Here is a 27486-nt window from a genome sequence, read left to right as displayed (position 1 = left end):
TCAGGAGTGTGTTTGCATGTAAAGCCAGTATCTCACTGGGCTGCGCAAATTGCGAACGTCATTCGCGAGAGAGTTTCAAAAGTGTCTTGAAACATTCGCGAGGCGTCTCAATTTCCTCGCATGAGCCGCAAAGTGTCGCTCCTTCGTCGCCGACATTTTGAGCATGTTCAAAAAATTCGTGCGACAAAATTTCTCTCAAAATAGCCGCAAATGCGTCGCCGGTGTCGCAAAGCTGTCGCGAACCCTTCTCAAGTCAGTTTCCGTGAGGCTTCCTCTACTTCCCTGCCTGCCGAGGGAAAGCCGAGCTGCGACAGCCTGCGACTAGCTGGAAACACAACAATTGCCGTAAAATATGCGAATATCAATTCAGTGTGATTCCAAGTGAAAATTGTCGTTAATTCGCATATTTTATCGCAATTGTTGTGTCTCCAACTAGTCGCGGGCTGTCGCAGCGCAGTGAGATACTACCCTAAGACCCAGGTTCCCAATCCAAGACATCCCAATCTCCTCTTTTTCATTTGTTTATTTTACAACTTCATAGCAAACAAAGATGGATTTGCTTTGTGCGCTAATATTTTGAAATGTTATTGGGAGTCACATTTAGACAAGCCATGCTTAAGTGAAGAGTTATTTTTGGTCTAAAAATGTCGTTTTAGTAGTTCAGAGATCAGTCTCAAATCGGATATTTATGTAAGCTGATCTTGTAGACTGTTATTAAAATAACTAACGAACCAGGTTTCCTTTTACAGTTAGTGTTTGAATTTTACAAACCGCTCACGTCTGCTTCAAACTAGGGATCGACCGATATGTTTTTTTTCAGGGCCGATACCGATACCGATTATTATGGAATTGGGATGCCGATAACCGATATGTGCAACCGATAAATGTAAACATTATAATTCACATGGAATTAAACATAGCACACACTGACACAGACCTTCATATCCATGAAATGTATGTTTAATTGTAAAATTGAACATGAAATTTTGTGCAGGCAGATGCCAGCAGCATTTGTACAATAAAGTCAAACATATTAGTTAGAATAAAATGAGAAATAAAATAATAAAATAAATATTCACCAATAAAAAAAATAAATCACTCCCTACTATATTACAGCTCACCATTTTCAGTGGAAAATAAATGAAAATACACTCTGGATTCTTTTACACTAAGAACTAAGTAAGACTTACCAACTTCAAGTAGTTTTTAAATAACAAATCAAGTGTAGGGAGCTGCCTGCAGCATTTTTTAAAAAGTAAACTCAAACATAAAGTCGGCTATCACTCCCTATTATGTAACAACTTAACAAGTAACCATCTACATTCTAATGCTTTTAATGCCCAAGCCTAATATTCCCAATTTAGGAGGATTATATTGTAGTGAAGGAAGCATTACATGTAGTTTCAGCGAGACTAGTTGGTTGTAGGCTAATTCAGGTGCTTCCTTCCGTAAGCTAAGTTTGCCTGGCTACACAGATGCAAATGGACAATTTTAACGAGTAGTAGATGAAGAATGTAAACATATAATGATGTTGTGCTTTTGCAACTTGTGTGTTTGTGACTTACTGCGGCAAAAGCAGCGTGTCCTTACCTTGAAGTGGGATCTGCTTCTGCCCGAGTGCTCGTACGGCCGCCTTGAAACAGTTCACAGCGTTTAGCTACACGTGTCGATTGGCTGTATCCCTTGTGCCGCTTCTGCCCGAGTGCCCGTACGGCCGCCTTGAAACAGTTCACAGCGTTTAGCTACACATATCGATTGGCTATATCTCTTGTGCCAAACAAATCAGATGTTGTGGTGGGCGGGACCGTGTTCTTGAACTCAGAGGCAAGTGCAGGAAAGGACGTGCAGTGACAGTCACGTTAGGAACGAAATGGCTGCAAAAAGGCATGTTATCGGCATATCGGTGGAAATTATGGCCGATACCAGTAACCCTAAAAATGAAGAATATCGGCCTGATATATCGGGCAGGCTGATTATCGGTCGACCCCTACTTCAAACCTACTGAAAACTCTTGTTTCGAACACCAGTGCTCTGGATTTTTTCGAGATTAGTGAATATGAATGCAAGGCCAGAGTTTTTGATTCGAGACGCAGGTTATGACAAGTTTGACTTGTAAAGCTGATAGACGAGGAGGTTTTGGCTTTAATTCGGTTTAAGATATAGTACTGCTGTGCTGTTTACGTGAGGGGAAAGGGAAAAAAAAACCAGAACTCATGATAACAATTGTATTATGAGTGTGCATATAAACACACACCATGCCTCTGGCTTTCTCTCTGTATATATTAACTTTAATCTCAGTCTCTTCTTTTCTCTCATCCTTCTTCCGTCACTCTCGCACATCCCAAACCCTTCTGCTTTCCTATTTTTCCATTTACTTATCCTCTCGGTTTCTGTAGCTCTGTTTTTTCACCTCTTGAAAACCTTCAAAGATCATCTTGCCTTTTAAAATCACTCACACGCGTATCATCATGATGCAGAGAATCCCAGTAAGGTGACGCTATCATTCGCATACACTCTCCATCCTGCAGAGACTGTGACACACTCATGCAGCTCTGTGACCCAGTTTAGCGAGAACATGCTAGCGCTCAATTCCAGCAGTCACAGTGCACCACCAAGAGCTGCGCTTTATTTCACCACTGATGGATTTTATTCCACTGATCCAAAGTACTGAATAATCCAGGAATCCTGTAATCTGTCAATCTCAACATGTCTGATAAGAAATGTAACTTGAGTAAATAAACTGAATTAACGGACCAAGTCTGAATGGCATGGGAGTTACGATAAAAAGGTCAGCCAGGTGTTTGATAAATGTAATGGGGTTAGGGTTTGAGACGTGATTTTGGATCAGGTCTTGATGGTGCACTTTTATTCTCGCTTCATACTAATATAGTGCAGCTCCGAATAGCATGCTGATCCTCAAAGCCGACCACTTCCTTATTAATTCCTTATTCACATCTGATGATTCTTATATGAATGCTTGTAATGATGTACAGCTCCAACTAATGTGATCAGATTTGTATTTGATGAAATGAACACATGCGCTTAGCATTGAGCCGAATGTATGTATATATTTATTTTGTAGCAGTGTATCCTAGTGTATATATTTTTTTTGAGTAATGATTTTTTCAGTAATATTGAAAAACATGCCATTCGTCACGTCAGTGGTTTGGTGGGTTTTTTTTGTTGTTGTTGTTTGTTTGTTTGTTTGTTTGTTTTTAAATAACCCCACCTCCAATCAACTCGACACATTGAGATGGGTGATATTCAAAAGTTAACATTTAAAAGCATGTTTTTATGAGAAAATTATCAATAATAAGGTGCTGTGGGGAAACATTCCACTACCGGAACGTCCTGATTATTTTTTTCCACTTATGTACCAATAATTATTTATATGTATTGCAAAAAAAAAAGACACTGAGTGCGTTTACATGCATATAGTGAAAATCGAATTTCTGCCGTAGCTCAACTGAAATCGAAGTTCTAAATGCCATGGAAACACCTTAGCTCGGCTGAAATCGAAACGAACTGGATTTCTCGTAATCGAGCTACGCGACCTAGATTATGCGATTGTAGCCGAGCTACTTAGTGCATGTAACCCTGTTGAGCTACTTACTTCCCTTCCGGAAGTGACGAGACCACAAGCGGGAAACACAACAGCCTCGGTCGGCATGACAACAGTAGTAGTAGCGAGCAGCAGAAGAGGTCAGGAGGAACAAGGAGACAAAAAACAAAAACAGTTGAACTTTTTGTGTGTTTATTAAGACATGCGTTAAATTGTAAGCAAAAAATGGACTTTAGAAAAATATACAATTGTGCAAAATAAGTTGTCTTACAAAACAGTGGTCTGCGCAGGACAGTTTGTAGCCAACAGGTGGCAATGACATGTGGTGTGAATGTAAAGTGGAAATCACTCCTCTTCATGACGACAACCGTAAGTGTACCAACACGATGGGGCGTGTAGCGCCACCTGTGGCTCGGGTGCACAATGTACCTCGCACAATAGCTCGATTTCCTTGTGTGCATGTAGGATTGGATTTCTCTGGCACCCCTGCTGAGACCCTTAGCTCGATTACCGACAGTAGCTCGATTTGGATGTGCATGTAAACGCACTGACTTTTTTTTGGGGGGGGTTATATAATGTTTTAATATGTTTACATCCACCATACACATCCTTGTGTAAGTTGGTTACTATATAAACAAAAACACATTAGAACAAGTATGTTTAATGTGCAGCTGGAACTACTGCCAGAGCTGCTGTTATAGAAACAGTCAACACCTTCTGCCCAATCAGAATAGAGAATTCAACATCATTGTGTGACAGGGTACTGGGAGATTTATTTATTTTTTTATTAACTGTTTTTATATTACAGTTTGTGATACGGTAATACAAATTCTCACACCAGGGCTCGACATTAACGGTAGTCCGACTGTCCGGGACAAGTCAAATTCGCATCTGACTGGGCGAGTTGAATATTTGTTGAAGATCACCATTTTTATAGTAATTATTCAAGTGTTACATCGATAAAGTTCCAACAAAGCTAGTTCAATCCCGTCAGCGATCAGGCCGCGTTATTGTTTGCGAAATTCCGGGGAAGCCGAGTGCAGCAGGTGAGTGTGTAAAAATAACCGCGTCGTAATATCTAATTATAGATTATTAGACTTTGAATTCATAGAACTTGGAGAAATGGCGATCAAATACCTCAATAAAATAAATCTCTGCCCCACGACAGTGTGGTGTGTGTGTGTTCTAGTTTTAAGAGTTAGACTCACCCAAATTCAAAACTTCTGGAAGAAATAAAGTGACATCCTGATTAATCCAGAAGTATAAATTAATTTAAAGAAATGAAATTGAAAGAAAACAAGTATTTTTACAGGAATTTTACGACAGTGCCGAACTCGCTCACGGTTTCTTTTCATTCGCAACATGATTCTGTCCCCCTTATTATATCCAACTTGTTTTCTTTCAATTTCATTTCTTTAAATGAATTTATACTCCTGGATTAATCAGGATGTCACTTTATTTCTTCCAGAAGTTTTGAATTTGGGTGAGTCTAACTCTTAAAACTAGAACACACACCCCACACTGTCGTGGGGCTTTGGATAGTTTTTGTTTATTGTTATAGTTAAAGTTTGAGTTTTATCGAAAAATTCAGTCATTAAAGTGTAAAGATGATCATAACTGTATCTGCTTTTTGATGAACTTTGCCAACTAGTAAATACAGAGTAATAATACAAAGGTTACAAGTGAAAAATCTTGCTGTTTATCCGACTGGACAAGTGGATTAAAACGTTAATGTCGAGCCCTGCACACTGTTTATTTATTTGATAAAGGTCTCATTTCATCAAAAACAAATGAAAGCTGATGATGCTATGAGTTTTCCTGAGCAGGAATGAATGAAGGATTTTGTTTTTAATTAATTATTTTTTTTTCCTGATGCTCGTCTGATTTCTCTGATTTTGTTTTGCATTGATAACGTGACTCACTCTTTCTCCGTTCGTTTTGGGCATGTCACTGCTACTCACGCTTACACAGCCACCGTAGAAGCAGCCGAGGCCCGAGGTACGCAACACATCTGTGTGTTTGTCTGTCTGTCTGTCTGTCTGTCTGTGTCACACCCCTCCTTGTACTGCTGAAGTGTGTCTCCTCTGTGTGACAGTCTACTTCCTGTCTTTTTTTTTTTTTTTTTGCCTATTTGTTTAGATCCCTTACAGCCTTTTTAGAAAGTGTTGGTTATTGCACATGTATGCAGATGCTCAAGGGTTCCTTATGTCTGTACTTCATTTTATCTCATCTCATTATCTCTAGCCGCTTTATCCTGTTCTACAGGGTCGCAGGCAAGCTGGAGCCTATCCCAGCTGACTACGGGCGAAAGGCGGGGTACACCCTGGACAAGTCGGCAGGTCATCACAGGGCTGACACATAGACACAGACAACCATTCACACTCACATTCACACCTACGCTCAATTTAGAGTCACCAGTTAACCTAACCTGCATGTCTTTGGACTGTGGGGGAAACCGGAGCACCCGGAGGAAACCCACGCGGACACGGGGAGAACATGCAAACTCCGCACAGAAAGGCCTTCGCCGGCCACGGGGCTCGAACCCGGACCTTCTTGCTGTGAGGCGACAGCGCTAACCACTACACCACCGTGCCGCCCACTTCATTTTATCATCTTTGTAAAAAGTGTTGGGGCGGGGGTAATTTCCGCTGAAGGGAAAGTGTAATGCTGCAGCACACAGAGACGGCCAGTTGTGTGCTTCCAATTCTGTGCCAATAGTTTGGGGGGAAAAGCCACATATAGGTGTGATGCTCAGGCGTCTACAAACTTTTGGCCGTAATAGTGTACCTTGCTTAAAAATTATGCTGCTACTGGGTATCATTCTGATATCATTACCCCCCCCCCCCCTTTTTTTTTAAACTCAAAATGCTCTGACGCCAACACGATACTCTCGGAGTACAGCATCACGCTAAATAACAGATGATACCAGATGGCTTCGGACATGGGACGTGTTTCGTGTATAATAATGGCCATCAACGCAAACAGTCTTGAAATTCAGTACAAGGAGTGCATTGCTGCAGCAAACGCTTGTGAAGCGAGACAGAATGTCTACAGACATTCAGCGCTCGGTGAGTGACGAGAACAGCTCTTCACCTGTACAGGGTTCTTGAAGATTGCTCAGCCGGATGAAATGGACCTCCTCGGACTCCAGAGTACGTGATCTGAAATGGGTGAACACAAATCCAAAATGCTGGCCGCTAATGGGTCTACTAGTGCGGCCGGTGATTCAATTTGGACCAAAAAAATTTTTTTTTTTTTTCCCAAATCTAAAAGAAATACAAACTTAACTGGCTGAGCAAGACGAAGGTTTCAATGCGACAGCGCACACAACTACCAAACCTTGCAAATTCGTTTGTAAATGTAATAATTAACTACCTCCTGAAGTCTTTTATAGCTTGGAAAAGAATGAAATGATGGACTACTATCAGTTGAATTGTTATTGCAGGCATAAGCTGCATAATAATAATAATAATAATAATAATGTTCCATTTTGAGCTGTATCTCAGACTTCATAGTTCATGAACACAGATAATCCATATAAACACATGAGGTGTGTAGGCGTTTGTTTTTGTACCCATTTCAAACCACGTGACCACAGCACTCCGATGGAGCCGAGGAGGTCTATAAAGAGAATGAAGCTTTCTTTACTTATGGCCCTTTTCCACTACCCTTTTTCAGCTCACTTCAGCCCGACATGGCTCGCGTTTCGACTACCTTAGAGCAGCACGACTCAGCTCGCTTCAGCCCTGCTTAGCACCCAAAACTCGCACGGTTTTGGAGTGGGGCTGAAGCGAGCCAAACCGAGCCGAGTGGGGCTAGGGGCGTGAGCAGACACTCCCCTGTGCACTGATTGGTGAGGGGGAGTGTCCTCACATGCCCACACACGCCCCGCGAGCACGCTGGGATCTGTAAACACCGTAAACCCGGAAGAAGAATAATTACGAATTACGAGAATTTCTGAAGCCTTATGCGCCTCGCCTCATCTATACGCTCTTGCCAGTATCTGTTGGCGTTGTCGGTGACAACAAGCCACAGCACCAAGACCAGCAACACTAACGACTCCATGTTTATTGTTTACTATCCGGGTCGTGAGACTACCGCTTAAAAGGTCACTGATGTCACTGTTTGCGCTGCCTAACGACATCACGTGACGTCCACCCACTTTCGCTAACTCCACCCAATGCGTCCACCCACTTCCAGCCAGCACGGTTCAGCGCGGTTGTAGTCGAAATGCAACTCCAACAGCCCCACTCAGCTCGACTCAGCACGGCACGGCTCAGCCCAACTCGGCCGCGTTGGTAGTGGAAAAGCGGCAGTAGACCTGTACAGAGCAGAAGTAAACGAAACCCAGCCCGTACTCGGTCCGAAGCTAACCAATAGGTTGTAAATGCACTTCATTTATAAAGCCTCGGTCACAACCGGCCGTACGTGCTCCTACGGCCGGTCTATGTGCAAAAAACGCAAGAAACGCACGGAGGACGCGCGTGTGACGTGCTGATTTTCGAGCCTCAGACCGGCCGCAGAGGTTCTTTGTCATGTCAGACAAACTCTACGGGCGCTTACGTTTTTTTTTTTCAGGTTGCAAGACAAACTTACGGCCAACGTGCGTCTTTCTCCACGAACAAAAAAAAACGCAATGATTTGGGAAACGCCAAAAAATCGTACGTCAGGTTGTGACCTAGGCTTAAACAACTCGCGAATGCTGTAAAGAACAACCCAAGGAGCATAAAGGCCTCTGCATGCTCTTGCGACAAGGCTTTCGCAGATAGCTTTTCGCAGACAGTTGTAATTTATCGTTGAGCGGGGAGTAATAGGCGTGCGCGATGTTATTCACCGCTACAACGCAAGGGGGCGCGAAGTCGCGAAATCGCTAGGAGTAGTTGGTGGGTGTGGTTAGTGGAGTGTTTATCCTCCGGTTACTTATAACGACTAGAACTGGAGTCGTATAGATGTACGCACTTCCTCACTTCCTCGATCAACCGCTCTTCGTGCTGCTCCATCTTCGCTCGTGTTTTTAAAAAATGGCGGTCGTGAAAACAAACCAAACCGGGAAAGCAGGGAAGCGGAAGTGCGTGTACAGCGGATGTAGAGTGGATCAATCAGAGCCCTCTTGTCTGCGACGCTGTCTGCGAGGCTGTCTGCGGTGGTCACAATTTTTGGGAGGTGCGCACAGAGCGTCTGCGAAGGGGGTGGGGCTTCGCAGACGCCATCTGCGAGGACTGGGTTGTCAGAATAAATTGGCCTTAAGGCCACACAACTTTCAAAAGCTCAATCACTGCCTTGTTTTTATCACCTGTTGATCAGTGGGCGTAGCGGTGTGAACAGTATGTGATGAGGAGCGAATAATACACAAGCTTTAGGGCATTTGTCTATCAAACGTGCATGTTGCACTCGCGGCGTCTATTTTCTCGATAAATCCTATGAAGTTTTCGGTGTGAAAACGTCTACTACTGTATCTCGCTGACCAATCAAAATCAAGATTTGGGATATCAGCACGGTTAGTAATACCGGAGGAGAAACCGATCCTGGCGGTAACCGACAACCTGGTTATTTTTTTTTTACGTTCTAACGTTGTAGGGTCAGCAGTGTTGGGTACGTTACTTTCAAAAAGTAATTAGTTATAGTTACTAGTTACTTTTCCCAAAAAGTAACTGAGTTAGTAACGGAGTTACTTTGTCATAAAAGTAACTAATTACCAGGGAAAGTAATTATTCCGTTACATTTTGTCTCTCCCCCCCCCCCCCCCCCCAAAAAAAAAAAAAATTTCAATTAGTGTAATCATAATAAAAGTAAATGTTAAATGTGTTTAATGACTGAAATGGACACTTAACAGAACCAGTTAGTAACGTTATCTACACTACATTAATATTTTTGTGGGACAATGTGAGATAAGACATCTATCAAATGTAATATATTTTTGTAGTTATTAAAATTGTTACTAATTACTGGCCACTGACGAGGACAAACGCTTTGTTCCTCGACATAATGTGCATTGCACGTAGACATTTTTGCCTTTTATTTCAAGTAATGAAAAGTAATGCTGTATTTCCAGTGTGAAAGCGCAGTGTTGGACTGACCGCTCGCCATCGCTGTGTCTTCTGATTGAAAGAGCGCGCAGTAGTGCAGTAGGCGGAGCCTACCTACGTATGTTGTCCAAAGCTACTCTGATCGGCTGACTATGCCGTTGTCTCGCGTCTCCCCGCCCCACACTAAAGCAGAGTAAAGAAAGGCTGAATGAGCAGCGTGCCAGATGAAAACAGCTTTAATAAAGTAACGCAGAGCATTTTATTGTAAGTAACGGGAACGGCGTTATAACGATGTAAAAAGTAATTAGTTAGATTACTCGTTACTAAAAAAAGTAACGCCGTTAGTAACACCATTTATTTCTAACGCCGTTATTCCCATCACTGAGGGTCAGTATTTGAAATGAAGAGCGTGCAAGGATGTCGCCACGATCCGTGTACGTTTTGTTCGTTCTAGTTTGCTTTCAGAAACAAAAATGCGAAAATGGCCTTGTTTTCCCATTATTCATTTTGGATTTAGAAACGAAAATCAAAACACCATTATTTGTTTTTGCTTTTTTTTTTTTTTCCATTTCGGTTTCCGAAAGGACAAAATGTACATGGACCTGCCACACGGTCCGTGTACTTTTTCGTTCGTTCATTATTCTATTTTGGAAGTCACATGAGAAATGAAAAAGGACTCGTTTATGAATTTTTACACTTGTGTACGACTTGTGAAATGGAATCCAGAGGCATGTTTTGATGCATTTTTAGTTATTGAAAATGAGTCATTGAACAGCAGAAAAAGGGGAAAAAGCAATTTTGAAAAATGCCGTTCTGAATTGCGTTTTAGTTTATTTAGAACTTAGGTTTTGGGTGACCTGGAAGCCTAAGCTTGTGGGCGGGTTGGGAGCGTTAGGGTTTGTTTATTCTCATCCGCATGACGTGGCGTCTTTGGAGGCATATTCCGACTTGATTTGCGAAATGTTGCGAAGGCATGCTACGCATGCAGATATTTCACAGCACCTCAAAGACATTGGCGCAGGACATGGCTGTTCTGTTATGAGTGTACGGAGGTTTTGTGACGCTCACAACCTTACGAGAAATAGAGGATCAGTCAAATGAAATTCAGTAAAGGAATAAATGAATATTACAAAAGAAAACGATCCGAAATGTTGTCCACTTTTCTAATACTACTATTTGATGATGGCAATACATTTCGAAAACAAAATAGAGCCATTTCTGCTTGTATCGTTTTAAATAAAACACCAAGCTGCACCCTTTTTAAATTTCATCTTTCATTCCAAAATAGAATAATGAATGAACGAAAAAGTACACGGACCTCACACGATTTCTTTCCATCGTTTTAGCTAAATTCGTCAATAAATAGACTTGATGTTCACAGTAAAGGAATACGGAAGTGCTGGATGTTTTTTGTAGCTTAGGAACAATAAGCGCTTGAGAGAAGCACTCTGAAAATGAGGTCATGGGCACCACCAGCACACAAAAAAAACCCCACACGTGGTGGAAATTAATCACAAACGGGTATGACTGGTCCCTAACTACTGATTTCTTCCAAAAAATAAATGTGAAAGCAGCATACGCTGCAAAAAATGATATCTTGTTAAGAAAAAGTATCTTTAATATGGGTGAATGTACCTAATATTGATTATTAGATTATTAGAACTCAAGTATAAGGGTGTATTCAGACCAGGATAGTTCGATAGTTCACTTGCTTTGGTCCGAACCAAATGTTTTTTTTGTTTTTTTTTTTCATTTTGGTGCGGTTCGCTTTCACACTGTACATTTTAGTAAGCGGACCAAAATCTGTCAACAAAGCCACGCGCCCTGAGGTCGTTCAGCTATTGGTCAGAGACGACACGCGCACAAAGCGTTAAGTTCAAAAGTAGTCATGGAGGCTTTCCGTGCTGTTATTCTTTTTAATGTCATCAAAGCTATATGTTTTTTCCAGTTTTTACTGTTTTCACAATTGTGCGATTACTATGCTGTTGTACAAGTAATTTATCAACGACGACTTCAAAGGGCAAGGCGGCTACGGAGGATAGCGCTGATGAGCGCACATCATGTTGTGACAGTTCTGGCTCTTCACGCAAGACGGAGGAGGTATGTGTCGGGATATTCGCCTTATCCATCGTAATAGATGAATTTCTTTTTTGCGTCGCTAGTACCGCCACTTTTTGAAAGAACGTCCCTGATTTTAATGTAGGTCTGACGGAGTTTCTTCACTTTTAGCCGACATTGTTCTGGGGAGCGCGTGAACCCCTTCTTCATTTTCTCACTGAATACAGCAAACACGTCGGCATTTTTGTGTGTTCTCTCCTAAAGCTCCGATATGTGGACATCTGCCCATATATCCACAAGGGTGCGCGTTTCTTCCTCGGCCCACGTTTGCCCCCTACTCATTTTTTGTACTCGCCTACCACTGGTGACTGAACGACCCTTGACAACCGAAACAGTGTTTGCACTTTGCGGTGGAGTGTCAAGACTCTGTTTCCCATAATGCTCGACAAACGACGGAAGCTCCCGAGGTACAAAAAAGCAAAACTGTCAGATTAGGTCCGGTCTGCTTTCACACCTCCAAAAGGTCCGCACCAGAGTTCCTTTGGTCCGGACCGAGTCCGACCTTGCAGCTCGGTCTCGGTCCGCTTGTTTGGTCCGGACCAGAGTTCGGTGGTTTGTATTCAGACCAACCCAAAAGGTCCGGACCAAGGGAAATTTGGGTCGTTTGGTCCGGACCAAACAACGTAGGTGTGAATACGCCCTTAGACGCTTTTACTCATTTCAAGCTTTAAATGGTTGTATTCTGTTGGCAGATAATTTTGCTAATTTTAATCATTTAATCCTCGAAAGAAGCAAATTATCTGACAATAGAATAAAACAATTTAAAGCTTGAAATGAGTAAAAGCGTCTAGTAGTAAGCTAAATCTTGTACTTGAGTTCTAATAATCTTCTAATAAGTAATATTAGATAAATTCACCCATATTAAAGATGCTTTTTCTTAATATCATTTTTTGCAGTGTAGATCATCTGTTCTGCAACAAAAACTGGAGGTATAGTGCAGAAATCGGGGGGTTTGGATGCCAGGAATTTTTTTTTTTTTTTTTTTACTTTTGCTGTTCCTAATGACCGCTTGGGTTGAGACGACTTTTTTTTTAAATAGAAATATTAGCGCTTACTTTTTGCCCTTGCCATAACACACATACGCGCACACAAATGACAAACCGGGTTCAGGGATCTGCTGCGCATTGCACCCAATGAATTTGATTTCCTTTCAGAATCTCACTGGCTGTTCCTCAAGGCTGTTCTTGCGAGTACTCGCAAAAAGAGTTCACATTTAATTTTGAACGCACCAAAATTGGTCTCCAGCTTGGCAACCGTGGCTAAAATCATATCTCATATATTAGGGTCGACGTCATGAACAGGCACACATGGCCTTTTAAAAGGCAGCTGTGTAAACCCGGGGAAACCTAAAAAGTGAAAAACAAAACGTTCTGTGCTATCTCTGATTGATTGATTAACACAAAGTAGGTTACTCGTTTCTGGATCAGTGTTCAGTACCAAAAACTCCTCCTCGGGCTGAAAAGCAGCTTTGGTTCATCCATCGCTCATAAAAACAGATGAAGTCAACCCCGAATGCGGCTTTCCAGGCACATAAAACCTTAAACCGCAGCCATTTCTCAGCATTAACCCCATGTGAGGAACACTTTCAGTGCATTATTGGTAACGAGCACATCGTTAAAGTGGCAGGAGCTCGAAGTGTGATTGATTTCATGATGGCTGACGTCACTGTGCACTTGAACTTCAGCACGGTTTGTCCTGTCGGTGCAAAACGGGCGGGGCTTATTTTGTGCAAAGGCTTACGCAAGCTCCACAGGCTCGTCTCGTCTTTCCCTCCGGCAATATGCTAATTAGTTAACCAGGCAAAGTGTGTGAAGTCAGCCAGCTGTCAGCACAGCTGGAGTTGGATGAAAGCAGCTCGCCTTGTAGGAGGTGGGCATAAACGGGCACGGAGAATTCTTCCCTGCGAAATCATCGTGTGATATTAACACAAAGTGGAAGGGAGACTTGGTGTACACATGCACGCGCACGCACGCAGGTTTGTATGCAGGAGCTGAGGGCTAGTCGACCACAGTGAGCGCAAGGGAAGTCTGTTTTTAATCACCTCCACTTCCTGCCAACACGAAAAGATAAACGCGAGTGTGCCTGTAAAATAGTGAAACGGTTCCTGAACGTCAGCTCAAGAAATTTTATCTGCGTTTTATTTCCACTCGGCCACTCCGTCACGGTTTATTTTATTATTGTTAATGTTAGTTGCTTTATATCCACTTAATCAGCCTCCGTTTATCATTCATGTCTCTCACTTTTATTCTTTCTCTCTGTCTTTTGTCCTCACTGTTTTCAGGACTGTCTTTTTACCTCTCTCTCTCTCTCGGTCTCAATCTTCCTGTCTTGCACGTTCTCTGTCTGTATCTCTCTTTATCCCTCTTTTTCTGACTGTCCGTCAGTTTCATGACTCTCTTGGTCTTTCTCCGTCTTTGACTATTGCTGTCCTCATGACTCTCTGTCTCTATGAATCTTAAAGGAGAACTGAAGGCAAATTTTTTTTTTTTTAATTATCAAAATTCTATTTCTCATTTTATTAAATATCGGAATGCATTTTTGATCGCTATTTTGTCGCTGCTATAGCAAGTTATGAGTGTTTGAAATATGCTCTGTGATGTATCAGTCCATATGTCAAAGCGACGGCCGTAAACGAGATTCGTTGAGACCTGTGCGAGACGTCGTAGGACAGAAGTAAAACGTATAGCGGAAATCAAAGTGACCGACACCTGCCAACGTTGTCAAAAGACGCACGCGCACTCTTTCGAATGCTGACGTAATCAAGCCAGAAGTTTTGATAGCAGTCAGGAAAGTTTGGAAAAAAGTAGGCAGTAATCGTCATTTAAACTCATTTCTGTGCAATATTTTGTTTGGAAAACAGTTTTCAAAATGAAATCATTAGTTTTGTTTCAGACATGTAAGTTTTTTTTTCCTTTACCTGACATGTTTCGACGGTGTAACTTCCGTCTTCATCAGAGGGTCACCCGGATGTTGGTGTGTGACGTGCCTTTATAATCAGCTGATGTTACGGAGGTGTGGCCTCCCTGTCAATATTGACAGGTCGGTCACACCTCCCGCTGTCAGTGTTGCCCCCTCAGGGCGGCGCTCCAGGTGTGGGAGAGCATGAATGTCCCCTCATCCCTGTTTATCGTTCTTGGGCTCATCTCATCTCATTATCTGTAGCCGCTTTATCCTGTTCTACAGGGTCGCAGGCAAGCTGGAGCCTATCCCAGCTGACTACGGGCGAAAGGCGGGGTGCACCCTGGACAAGTCACCAGGTCATCACAGGGCTGACACATAGACACAGACAACCATTCACACTCACATTCACACCTACGCTCAATTTAGAGTCACCAGTTAACCTAACCTGCATGTCTTTGGACTGTGGGGGAAACCGGAGCACCCGGAGGAAACCCACGGGGAGAACATGCAAACTCCGCACAGAAAGGCCCTCGCCGGCCACGGGGCTCGAACCCGGACCTTTTTGCTGTGAGGCGACAGCGCTAACTACTACACCACCGTGCCGCCTCGTTCTTGGGCTACGCTTTCTAATTTCTATTGACTCCTTAAAACATGTCAGGCAAAAGAAAACTAATGATTTGATTTAATAAGAAGACATAATGAACGTAACATATCTAGTTTTCAAAATGGCGGCACTGACACCTGGCTGACGCTTCGAAGTCTCGTGAAGATCGCGCGGATAAGCGACGCCTGCCGTGGACCAAACGAACTAAATTCAACATGGCTAAAAACCGAATCGGCCGATAAGTATAATATTTAATTGCAATTAGTTGCCAATACGAGTCACGATATAAGGTTACTAAAACCGAAAACGTAATTGAATAACACGTTAATTAAGAAATAAAGCAAGTTTAAAAACGACTTCAGTTTTCCTTTAACTGTCTGTCTCACTCCCCGGTCCTGTCTAATGCTTATGTCTGTCTCTCTCTCGGTCCTTGTGTCCATGACACTTAACTCTCCTTCTCTGCATCTTGTATTCAGTCTGTCTGCCCTGCCCCCCCCCAATATTTCTGTCTTGTCGTTTTTGTCTTGCTTTTTCTGTCTGTCTCTTGCTCTGACTGTCTCACTTTTTCACGACTGTCTCTCATGTTCTCGTTCTTTCATTGTCTCTCCTCGCTCCCACTCCAGCTTTGTGTGTGTGTGTGTCACCGTGGTGGTGTTATTGGGGGAAAATAAGTCCTTGTTGTCGCTGGTGTACTCAAGCTTTATGACCAATGGCTCACATAAACAGTCAACGTGTGAGCGTCTCGCTGTGTTTTATGTGTGTGTGTGTGTAAAGCGCTTTGATACGGAGTGTGTGTTCAACATCCTGCTATTGTCAGCCCCTGTGAGATGTTTTTGTCTTTGTGGTTAAACAGATTTGCTCATGTTGTGGTGTAACTGATTAGAGGCGGGTCCCGAAGTCCGAGCGCGCCACTGAGTGTTTTTATTTCATCGTTTGATACCAATTGCCAATCCAACGTTCTGCTCAGCTACACTTAGTACTGAAGTGCTCATGAGTTCACCATGGCGTCTTATTTCCTCATGTGTCCTGCTCTCCGTCTGGTTCAGGCTGCTTTATTGGCATGACAAAATCCATTTTTATGGTTACCGTCTGTAAAGCAGCTGCTGAACCCTGACTCTGAGACAGCTGTGACTGAGTCACTGACAAACTCGTTAGAATGCACTTTAACCACCATGTCGTCATTCTCTCTCGAAACATTGAGGATGGAGAACAGACACCGTGTCCAATGAGCGTCCAAGTCGGAGGTGTAAAAATGCAGATAACTGGCATGACGTTCATGCTGCGTATCTCTCGCTCTGTGCCATCCTAAAGGTGCTCAGTTTGAGATGACTTCGTCACATGACTCCTTATCATGCTGGAAGTAGCCGTTAGTACTCGAGTAGACGGTGTCCAGCAACAGTACTCCGATAGTTACATTCAAACGATGCTCAGTCGGTGTTGGAACTCAATAAACATTCCATCATCTTTTATTCACACACAATATATAATAGAAAATTAACTAAAGTGGTGTTTACATTAGACCGTATCAGCAGATCATCAGATTAACGTTTTTAAAACGATTTGCGCGCACACAGCAACGCCAATACACGATTCGCGTGCACACAGCAACGCCAATACACGGATACGCTCGGCTCCGCAGGCATCCTGCGCTCCAAATCACTCCGCCCTGAACAGCGAGTGCCCTCTGGAGGGTGCGCACTCCGGCCCTGCGCAGCTCACAGAGCGCGCGAGTGAAGCGCACGAGCAGTGATTCGGGACTGAGCCGCTGTGTGTGTGATCCCAGCGCATATCACTTACCACTTGCAAGTGGAAGGATGGCAAGCCTAAAGACAATCATAACTACACAATGGGCAGTATTTGCATCAGTATTTGCAGTATTTTCATACTTTTATACTCTTTAATGAAAGGTGATACAAGGCGGAAGTCCGCGCCGTTTTTCAGCAGTCGCGTCACATGACCAACGCCAGCGAATCAGGAAGGTGGATGTCACAGTGACATTGTCCAATGACGACGCCAGCTAGAGCTCAGCACAGCGTATCCGCGTATTCTGAATGTTTACACAGCACCGGACCAGACACGATCTGGATTGAATACGTGGACCCTGGCGGATTCCCGTTTCCCGGCGTTTCCAGGCGGTTTAATGTAAACGGACAGTGCATCCGCGAAGAAAACGAGACAGATACGGTCTAATGTAAACTTGGCCTAAAAGACTTGGTACATTTATATATAATTAAAAAAGAATTTGCAAACAATAGTTACTACAGTTATTGGTGTAAGTGTGTGTGGCTGTTGAAAGAGTATAAACTTTCTCAACAGCCACCCATGTCATATTGCAGGGTTTTTTTTTCTTGTTAGAACAAGAGAACTGTACAAATGTACATTGCGTCTAAATACACTGTACTTATTTACACACAACTCTATGCATACTTACACTAGCACACAAATACTGAGCTTATAACGTCTCAAAATGGAGTTTTAGAGTATAGAGAAAGAGATGCTTATGGTTAATTTTCAAATAAGATATGATTTTAAATAATGAAAGTGATCCTAAGTTTTTGATTCTTGCGAAAATTCCTTCCCCGAGTTTGGAGCCGGAAAATCGAAAGGAAAATTTACCATAATTTGTACTGGCAGGTGGCTTTCTCCTTAGCTGATAATCTGATGGTGTTAAGAATGCTGTTCACTCGCCTTCCTGAGCAGATTTCTAAATGTTTTAGAAACCAAGTTATCATTTACAATTTTGTACGCTAGTATAGACGTGTTCAATTTGAAAATATTCTCAAAAGTTAATATTCCGAGGAGATTATATAAAGAAGCAGCATGTTCCCTTAGCCTGGGAAATCCCATGCTGCTTTGCACAATCGTTCCGATCTGAAAAGACAGCATGGAAACTATGGTCTAAAGGCTCGCCTGAGTTCGGGAGCCAATCAGAGAGTGGGGAGGGGTGGAAAGACGGTGACGCGTACTACTCGACAAACGGAAGCTTGTAGTTTATTTGGGACTGTTTACGGATCACATTTAGCATGGTGGCGAGTGATACGAACAAAACTTTCGATCAAGCTTTAGACACTGTTCTGAATAGTTTAGAGCGAAAGTTTGTTTTAAAAAAAAAAAAGAACAGCGTTTGGCGTTACAGTCTTTCGTTGACACGAAGACAGATGCCTTTGCCTTGCTCCCGACAGGGTTTGGTAAAAGTCTCATTTACCAACTAGCCCCCCTTAGTGGCTCAGCAGATGGGGTTTAGCCAAACCCCGGTCGTTGCGGTAGTCTCGCCACTGACTGCCTTGGTGGAAGACCAGGTAAAGGAGGCAGGAGATCTCAGGATTTCTTGGTCCAGAGCAGGAAAATGCTATCAAGAGTTGCCTCTTCGTTGCTCTAACTACGTCACCGGGTACAACTGCCATGATTGGCTATGGGCTACGTATACGCCAAATGATAGACATTCGCAACGTCCAATAAACGGCCGTTGACAATCGTAAACCACACCTCCCCTACGAGAAATTCAATAGGCGGATTCCAGACCATATTTCACTTGTGATATGGTCTGGTGTTAACCAGACTAATGTTCCCTTGCACTGGCAAAGAAAATATTTTTAATGCACTTATTTTGTATTGTTGAATTCCCCACACCATCACACCACCCCCACCAGCCTGAACTGTTGACAAGGCAGGATCGTGCTGCTGATGCCAAATTCTGACCCTCCCATCGATGCGTCATAGCAGAAATCAAGATTCAGCCGTTCGGTTTTGGTGATCCTGTACTAGAGGTCTGCGCGGGACAGAATTTTCAGTCCCGCTCCCGCAAAGAATTATGATTTTCAGTCCCACGCCTGCCATATTTTGTCCCGCTCCCGCCCGCAAATCCCGCATGATGCAGACGTTCGCGTTGTTTCTCACGAAAGTTCTTGTCATTGGCTTGGAGAATTAAACATGCTGAGCTTAGCTGAGCTCTCCACTGACCGATCCTTCACCTAGCGCACGTAGCGAGGGTGCGCGTTGCCAGGCGGCATGCGCAGCTGAGGCTTTACAGAGATACCCAACACACCTACCAAAATCTACAGTGGATATTAAGAATATTGTACATTGCACATAGCTTATATGTCACTCCTCACATTTACATTCTAGGAAATACAAGTAGGCCTATAAGAAATTAATATAATTTAAAGACGCAGCGTGATGGTGCCCCGCCCCCTACTTTGAGTGAATTTGAACATAAATATCTACAGCTCACGTTCAGGGGTGCGTTTCAAGCAATGTACCTCTTTAAAGCAACACTTACTTCTGAAGCACTGTGAGCTTCACTAGAGGAGCTCTGCTCTTCTGCCATGATCGGAGATCTCAAACATGGAAGAGCGGAAAGGAATCGGAAACGTACGCGAGATTAGACCACATCCGCAAATTTAGGCATCTTAAAATGTTTTTATTAATGCCAAATAAAATATCCAGCACAAATTTATATATGATAGACATAAATTAATAATTTATAAATTTTATTTTAAACACGTTTTTAGTTAGCGGGACTGCAGCTCATCACCGCTCCCGCATTGTGCACTCCCCCTCCTGCCCGCAATGAGCTTTCAAAATTTGTCCCGCGCCGCACTGCTTTGCGGGTCCCGCGGGACTCCCGCGGGAGTGCAGGGCTCTATCCTGTACCCATTACAGCCTCAGATTCCTGTTTTAGGCCTCAGAGTTTTGCTGCTTTTCTGGTTACCACAGTTGTACAGAGTGGTTATTTAAGCTCCTGTAACCTCGACCCCTCCCAGTTTGATGTGAACGTGAACTGAAACACTCGACCTGCATCTGCAGGATTTTACGCACGAGCAGGTGCTTGGTGAGCCTATACGTCTTAAATATCTGAGGAAGAATTCCGACTTAAAAATGAGCGTACAGCGTCAAAACGATGAGCTGTTGATGACGGTTGAAATGAAAACACTTGCTGATGTGCTCAGACGTCTGGACTCGAGTGTGTGTCATCACTGTGTGTTGTGTGTCAAGTGGCTTATAATAAGTTGCCTTTTCTTTCTCATTAATGTCGAACACGCTAACCCGGCCACCACTAATCAAGTAAGTGATGTGTCTCTATACTCCTAATCTTTTAAAGCCCTGGCTGTATAATTACGTGCACAGAAATGAGGAGAAATGAGAATAGCTCCACACTGTGGCAGTTTTTCTAGGCCTCGTTGTGACCTCTCGTTCTCTTTCCCTCCGTTTCTTCCAGCTATTCAAGGCTTCAACCCTCAGCACAAGATCCAGAGTTTCGAGGAGGCGCGCGGTTTGGATCGGATAAACGAAAGAATGCCTCCGCGAAAGGACTCGACGGCCAACTCCATCAACGCCGACAAGAACGGCACCAACGCACAGGCGTAGTCTCCCTCTCACCCTGTTTCTCTCTCTCTCTCTCTCTCTGTCTCGCTCATCTTAAATTCACTCCTGGACCATTTTGTGAGAGAACAGAACCAACACACAGGCGTAGTCCCACTCCAGGTCAAAAAAAAATAAAAATAAAAAATAAACTTCCTCCCCCCGTCTCTTCATCTCTATCAAATTTCTCCTGGACAAAACGGCACAACACCGTTTAAAAAAAAAAATTTGTTTTTATTTATTTATTGATATATAAGAAATTAAGTATATAATGTTGAAAAAAATTAAGATAAATAATTACAATGAGTATTCAGAGTATAAAACACAGTATGTATAAATATATAAATAGCCTTGGATTGGTGTCATCACAGCTGAAATCCATTTTGTAATTTTTAATTCATGATTAGAATTTTTTTCCCTTTTTTTTTTTTTTTTTTTTTTTTTTTAAATCGGAAATATATACATTGTGTACGCGCTTGGCAAGTCGGCACTCATCTAGTGCAGATATTTGTGAGTTCCCAAGATAAACTTTCGAAGTCTTGGGTTGGGGACACAAATAAAAATAATAATAAAGCTTTCATTTAGTGAAATGCTTCTGTTTAAAAGAAAAAAAAAGAAAAGCCAATGATGGAGCGCATGGCTGACTCAAGTGTTCGTGTGTGTGTGTGCGTGTTTTAAAGTGTTCCTACACTTGAATGTTTTTCAATTTTTTTATTTTTGTTGTTATTCTTTAAATCTGACAGCCCAGTTTGGAAATCAGTGGACAAAATGAAGCAACGCAGTCACGGAAACCAAAATGCAAAAGTGGTGGATTGAGTGTGTGCGTGTTTCTCCCGTCACATGCCGCTCTTGCCTGCTCAGTAGATATTTGCCGATGTTAGTTAGACAGGATGTGATGTATCCCTTATTTTGGACAAATTTGGAGTGTCGCCATGTGTCGTCGTCCTCAAAAATAAAATTAAATAAAAACAATTTCCTACATGGTGAGATGATGGTGAGTGATGAGATGACTTTTTCTGGAAAAAAAAAAAAAACAGGTACTGATCTGCCCCTGTACTCTGTGGTCGCTGAGGTGGAAATGTCAAGTGTAAACCTTTTATACCTTCACTGTGCACGTAGAAAGGCGCATGTAGTCTCGCTCTTCGTCATTAATGAGGTAATTACAGTCCAAAGATTTGTATTAATGGTGTGAAAGAGAAAGCAACAGCGAAAGGTAAAGTGTATACCTGAGCGTCGTATTTTTTCAAATATTTAAGTTATTCTATGAAATCGAGTCGTCCATGAGCTGATAATCGACGAGGCGCGTAGCACCAAGTCGGCTGTAATCCATGTACGCCGAGATTGAGCGGAATGGCTGTTTTATTCTGTCCACATTCACTGGATTTTGAGAAACTGAGCTTTTTTTTTTTTTTTTGCAAATTTGATAAATTAAAAACTTCATACAAAACGTCTGATAAAATCGCTTAGAATGTAAAACTGGCGAAATGACCGGAGCAACTTGTGAAAAATGCGATGATGATGCTTGAAAAAAGATGCGTTCTTACCATCAAATACTTTTACTCCACGTTTTGTTGTTTTTTGTATTTTTTGGGGTTTTGTTTTCGGGAAGAGTTTTTATTTCGTCCTCTGTTCGTTCAGCAACACGCTCCGCCGTTTTGTTTTTCTCTACTCACGCTATGCGAGCTGATATCCTAGTAGTAGAGTAGCCAATCAGAGCGCACGATTGCTCATATCCAGTAAATGTGGATAGAATAAAATATCCGATACATCAGCATATGTCTACTGCACAAGGCTGAGGTGTTTAGTTTAATGAATTAAGTATGACGTTTTTGGGGAAAAGACTTCTGGAATAAAAGAGGGAGGGAAAAATCAACATTCATTAAAAAAAATAATAATAATAAAAATCTAGCATGCATGCCTTACATTTCAACAGATTTCCCATAATGCCATGTTGTTCCTGCCTTTCTTTCCCTCCCCCTGCCTATCTTATTTTTTTTTTTTTAAATCTAGATAGTTCTATTTGCTGTTCTGTGGTGGTGGTTGTTATTATTATTATTATTATTTAATGCAAAGCCAGTTTCACTCCAGTGACACTTTCGGACGAGCTTCTCTTCTCTTTCCTCCCCCACTTTCTGTTCACTCTGCAGTCATGCTTGTTAACTTTGACATCAGGGACCAATTCCCTCACTGAAGTGCTAATCAACTGCTTTTTTTTTTTTCTTTTTTCTTTTTTTTTTTAAACCGACTCCTTCACTGTTGTCTCATTAATAGGTTTAATGCATCGCTTTTCCATTCTGTGGAGAGGCACCATGTCGTATACCTACATTAGGATTTGTGTCCGTGACCGATTTTGTGCATTTTGGCCAGATATTTGGGGGGGAGAGAATATTGACGATAATGAGGTTGGAGGAAAATTGAACCGCCAGAGGAGACGACAAAGAAAATTCCAAAGCAAAGCTGTAACGTATTACGTCCTCCAGATTACAGATTCACTCAGCGCTTGCAATCGGCGCTAATGAAGTTTATAAGGTGAATAAGCTTTTATTATTTCCTGAAAAGTCAGTGAAGGGTCTCATCCAAAAACAGATCAGGTGTATTTATTATAGGAGCTACAGAGCAGTGCATTGTGGGAAGTGCTGCAGTACAAGCACTGAAAGGTTAAATCAGAAAATCGGGCATTTGGGTGGAAAATCAACAATTTTTTTTTTTCTGCGCTTTTTCCTTTTCTCCATACGTTTGCTGATTGTGTTGTCCCTGTTCTCGACAAAATGGGTCCGCTGACTCCAAAGGCTTTTTTTTTTTTGCTGCTGTTTATTTTTCTGTAGTTTTATTTCCCTCCCCTCCTTGCCTGATGTAAAGGGGAACTGTGGCGTGGTGTGTGTGACTGTATTTAGGGCTTTTTTGCATTTTGCGTTATTAAGGAGTTGAATGGAGAGATGCTCCGCCTCAGGAGGGCTTCATTTCTGACTTCTGTTATGGATTCCAAACATATCTTACAGAATGTACAGAAAATTAATGTCTATTAGGATTTTTATTTCTTAATAGCTGATAAAAGATTTTTTTTTTTGTCAAGTACTTGTATTGCAAGGCCTCAACAAATCTTGATTTATGTAGATGTATCGCACCATTAGAGGAAAAAAACAAAAAGAAACGAAAAAGAAATATATAAAAAGTTGAGGAAAGGAAATCTGCTTCTCTGCTTCGTTATTTGTGTCCAAGTGATGGCCGTGTGTGTGAGCGAGAGAGAGAGAGATGCTTGTGCTTTCTCAAGGACAGTAATTTTATGAACTGATTCATTTTGAAGAGATTTTGCCAGAACTTATTGTTTGCAGTAATCTCCCACTTTTGGACAATATGATGCACATCTCAATAACTAGTATACGGTATATATCAGACGAAGATACTTCAGCTGATTTGATGAGATTCATTTCACCACCAATACACTGTGATTTGGGTCACATGATGGTTAAGTTCAGCTAAATGGAATGTTTCTGTTGCTGAAATTCTTCAGGACGGATCTTAATAATGGTGAGTCAAGGTTTCAACCACTATAACAAAATCTGAAATCCCCGATCTCCCAGCTCTGCTTCACTGAGCCCATTAATTCTGACTAAACCTGTTGACTCCCGAAGGAATTCTGATTAATCCTGCTCGCTCCCAAAGGAATTCTGACCAATCCCACCCACTCCCAAAGAAATTCTGATTCAACCTGCTCACTCCCAAAGGAATTCTGACCAATCCCACCCACTCCCAAAGAAATTCTGATTCAACCTGCTCACTCCCAAAGGAATTCTGACCAATCCTGCCCACTCCCTAAAGAATTCTGATTAATCCTGCCCACTCCCAAAGAAATTCTGATTCAACCTGCTTACTCCCTAAGGAATTCTGACCAATCCCGCCCACTCCCTAAGGAATTCTGATTCAACCTGCTCACTCCCAAAGGAATTCTGACCAATCCTGCCCACTCCCTAAAGAATTCTGATTAATCCTGCCCACTCCCAAAGGAATTCTGACCAATCCAGCCCACTCACAAAGGAATTCTGATTCAACCCGCTCACTCCCAAAGGAATTCTGACCAATCCAGCCCACTCCCTGAGGAGTTCTGTTTGCTTCAACTTGCCTCCCAAAGGAATTCTGATTATCCCACCCATTCCCGATGGAGTTCTAACCAGTCCTGCCCACTGTTGTCTGTACAAGATTTCTAATCAACTCATTTGCTTCTCTTTCCAAAAATATAAACCAATCAGTAATTCTCCAGTACGCTCCCACATTAATGCTCAGAGCCTTTCTTTGTTCAAGCTTCCACCTGATCTCCCACTTTGCAAATTTCTAGTTTTGGTCCTGCTGAGTCCCAGTCCAGATACCCGCCTCTACTTCATACCTAGAACTGTGGTCAAATTTGAGAACAAATGGACGAAATGTCATTCTGAGATGACATTTTTGTGACCAAAGTCTGTTATGTAACAACAGAAAATATCATGGATAATCTTGGGAAAAGTTTGGAAGCTCTGATATTAAATCAAATGACTAGAGCCAACTCATCTCATCTCATTATTTCTAGCTGCTTCATCCTGTTCTACAGGGTCGCAGGCAAGCTGGAGCCTATCCCGGCTGACTACGGGCGAAAGGCGGGGTACACCCTGGACAAGTCGCCAGGTCATCACAGGGCTGACACATAGACACAGACAACCATTCACACCTACGGTCAATTTAGAGTCACCAGTTAACCAAACCTGCATGTCTTTGGACTGTGGAGAAAACCGGAGCACCCGTAGGAAACCCATGCAGACACGGGGAGAACATGCAAACTCCACACAGAAAGGCCCTCGCCGGCCACGGGGCTTGAACCCGGACCTTCTTGCTGTGAGGCGACAGCGCTAACCACTACACCACCGTGCTGCCACTTAAATTAATATAGCTGTTAAAAAATATATATATATAAATGATGCATCTGCTCAGTCCCATCACTAAATGAATGAGGCAGATGCAGAGCTGCTTTACTGCAGGAAATGTTTTTTCCTGCAAGTCTCTGTGTTGCCCTCTGCTGGTTATAAAGCCTTAATACAGTTTAATCCAGATTGTTTTTCTTTTCTCACACGGGTTACCAAATAAATGAGGTTTGACACCACAAAATCAGTCCAGTGTCGCAAGGTTTTATGGATGAAAAGTTTTATTGGGTACCTATGATAAATCTACAGTTAATTATCTTTAAAATAAGGGGTGTTTTGTTAATTTTGATGCAACCAAACAAGAGAAATGAGAGAAACAAATGGACGAAATGTCATTTTCTGCTGTATATTGGCAGGAATAGATTTTTTTTTCCCCTCAGTACTGAGAGGGATTTGTGTTGATGGACCATTCCAAGTCAAAATGTAATAACAGAATATTTCATAGAAATTAATGCCAAAATAGACCACACATTTTTTAAAATGATTGAATACATATTTTTTCAGCTGTTCCTGTTCGGGGTCACTATAGCGGATAACGTCCCTCCGTCTCCTCCTTCTGTCCCCCGTATCTTTTTTTTTTTTGTCACACCAACCATCCTCATGTCCTCCACCACATCCATAAATCTCATCTTTGCGCTTCTTCTACCTTCCAACTCCATCTCCAGCATTCTTTTCCCGGTATGCCCTGGATCTCTCCTCTGTACGTGTCCAAACCATTTCAATCTCGCCTCTCTCGCTTTGTCTCCAAGCCGTCCTACATGTCCTGTCCCTTTTTAAATATACTCATTTCTAACCCTGTCCAACTTTGTACCTCCCAATGAAAATCTCAAGATCTTCAGCTCCGTTCCCTCCAGTTCAGCCTCCTGTTTTTGTCTCCAAACCATACAATATCACAGCCCTTATTACTGTCTTGTCCACTTTCTGTCCCTTTCACTCTTGCTGGTAACCTTCTGTTCCGAATCACTCCTGACCATCTCCTCCATCCATTCCAGCCTGTTTGCTCTCTCCATTATTTTGTACAGTTGACCCCAGATATTTGAACTCCTCTGCTTTGACCACCTCTATTCCTTGTTACTGTAGCTGTACCATTCCACTGTCCTCACCTTCATTCACACACATGTACAGTGGTGCTTTAAAGTTTGTGAATCCTTTAGAATTTTCTATATTTCTGCATAAATATGACCTAAAACATCATCAGATTTTCACACAAGTCCTAAAAGTAGATAAAGAGAACCCAGTGAAACAAATGAGACAAAAATATTATACTTGGTCATTTATTTATTGAGGAAAATGATCCAATATTACATGTCTGTGAGTGGCAAAAGTATGTGAACCTTTGCTTTCAGTATCTGGTGTGACCCCCTTGTGCAGCAATAACTGCAACTAAATGTTTACAGTAACTGTTGATCAGTCCTGCACACCGGCTTGGAGGAATTTTAGCCCGTTCCTCCGTACAGAACAGCTTCAACTCTGGGATGTTGGTGGGTTTCCTCACATGAACTGCTCACTTCAGGTCCTTCCACAACATTTCCATTGGATTAAGGTCAGGACTTTGACTTGGCCATTCCAAAACATTAACTTTATTCTTCTTTAACCATTCTTTGGTAGAACGACTTGTGTGCTTAGGGTCGTTGTCTTGCTGCATGACCCACCTTCTCTTGAGATTCAGTTCTTGGACAGATGTCCCGACATTTTCCTTTAGAATTCACTGGTATAATTCAGAATTCATTGTTCCATCACTGATGGCAAGCCGTCCTGACCCAGATGCAGCAAAACAGGCCCAAACCATGATACTACCACCACCATGTTTCACAGATGGGATAAGGTTCTTATGCTGGAATGCAGGGTTTTCCTTTCTCCAAACATAACGCTTCTCATTTAAACCAAAAAGTTCTATTTTGGTCTCATCCTTCCACAAAACACTTTTCCAATAGCCTTCTGGCTTGTCCACGTGATCTTTAGCAA

The 27486-nt window shown here is 42.4% G+C and overlaps 1 protein-coding gene across 3 annotated transcripts in view; it reads left to right on the top strand.

The window, feature by feature from the left end:
* The window catches only part of ppp3ccb (protein phosphatase 3, catalytic subunit, gamma isozyme, b), a 150159-nt gene extending 126400 nt beyond the window's left edge, over positions 1 to 23759 (top strand). Inside the window, exons 13-14 of one of the 3 annotated variants that reach the window (XM_060908277.1) lie at positions 5534 to 5560; positions 20439 to 23759. In XM_060908277.1, the coding sequence (XP_060764260.1) occupies positions 5534 to 5560; positions 20439 to 20578 (167 nt within the window). In that variant the 3' untranslated portion in view covers positions 20579 to 23759. Of the gene's footprint in view, positions 1 to 5533; positions 5561 to 20429 lie in introns of all 3 variants that reach the window. The other 2 variants (XM_060908276.1, XM_060908278.1) reach the window with 2 other exon arrangements.
* Positions 23760 to 27486: the final 3727 nt, after the last annotated feature.

The sequence above is a fragment of the Neoarius graeffei genome, chromosome 25 (assembly GCF_027579695.1).
Source record: "Neoarius graeffei isolate fNeoGra1 chromosome 25, fNeoGra1.pri, whole genome shotgun sequence".
NCBI lineage: Eukaryota > Metazoa > Chordata > Actinopteri > Siluriformes > Ariidae > Neoarius > Neoarius graeffei.
The sequence above is the reverse complement of the archived record's forward strand: the minus strand, read 5'-3'. Positions and strand labels throughout refer to the sequence as shown.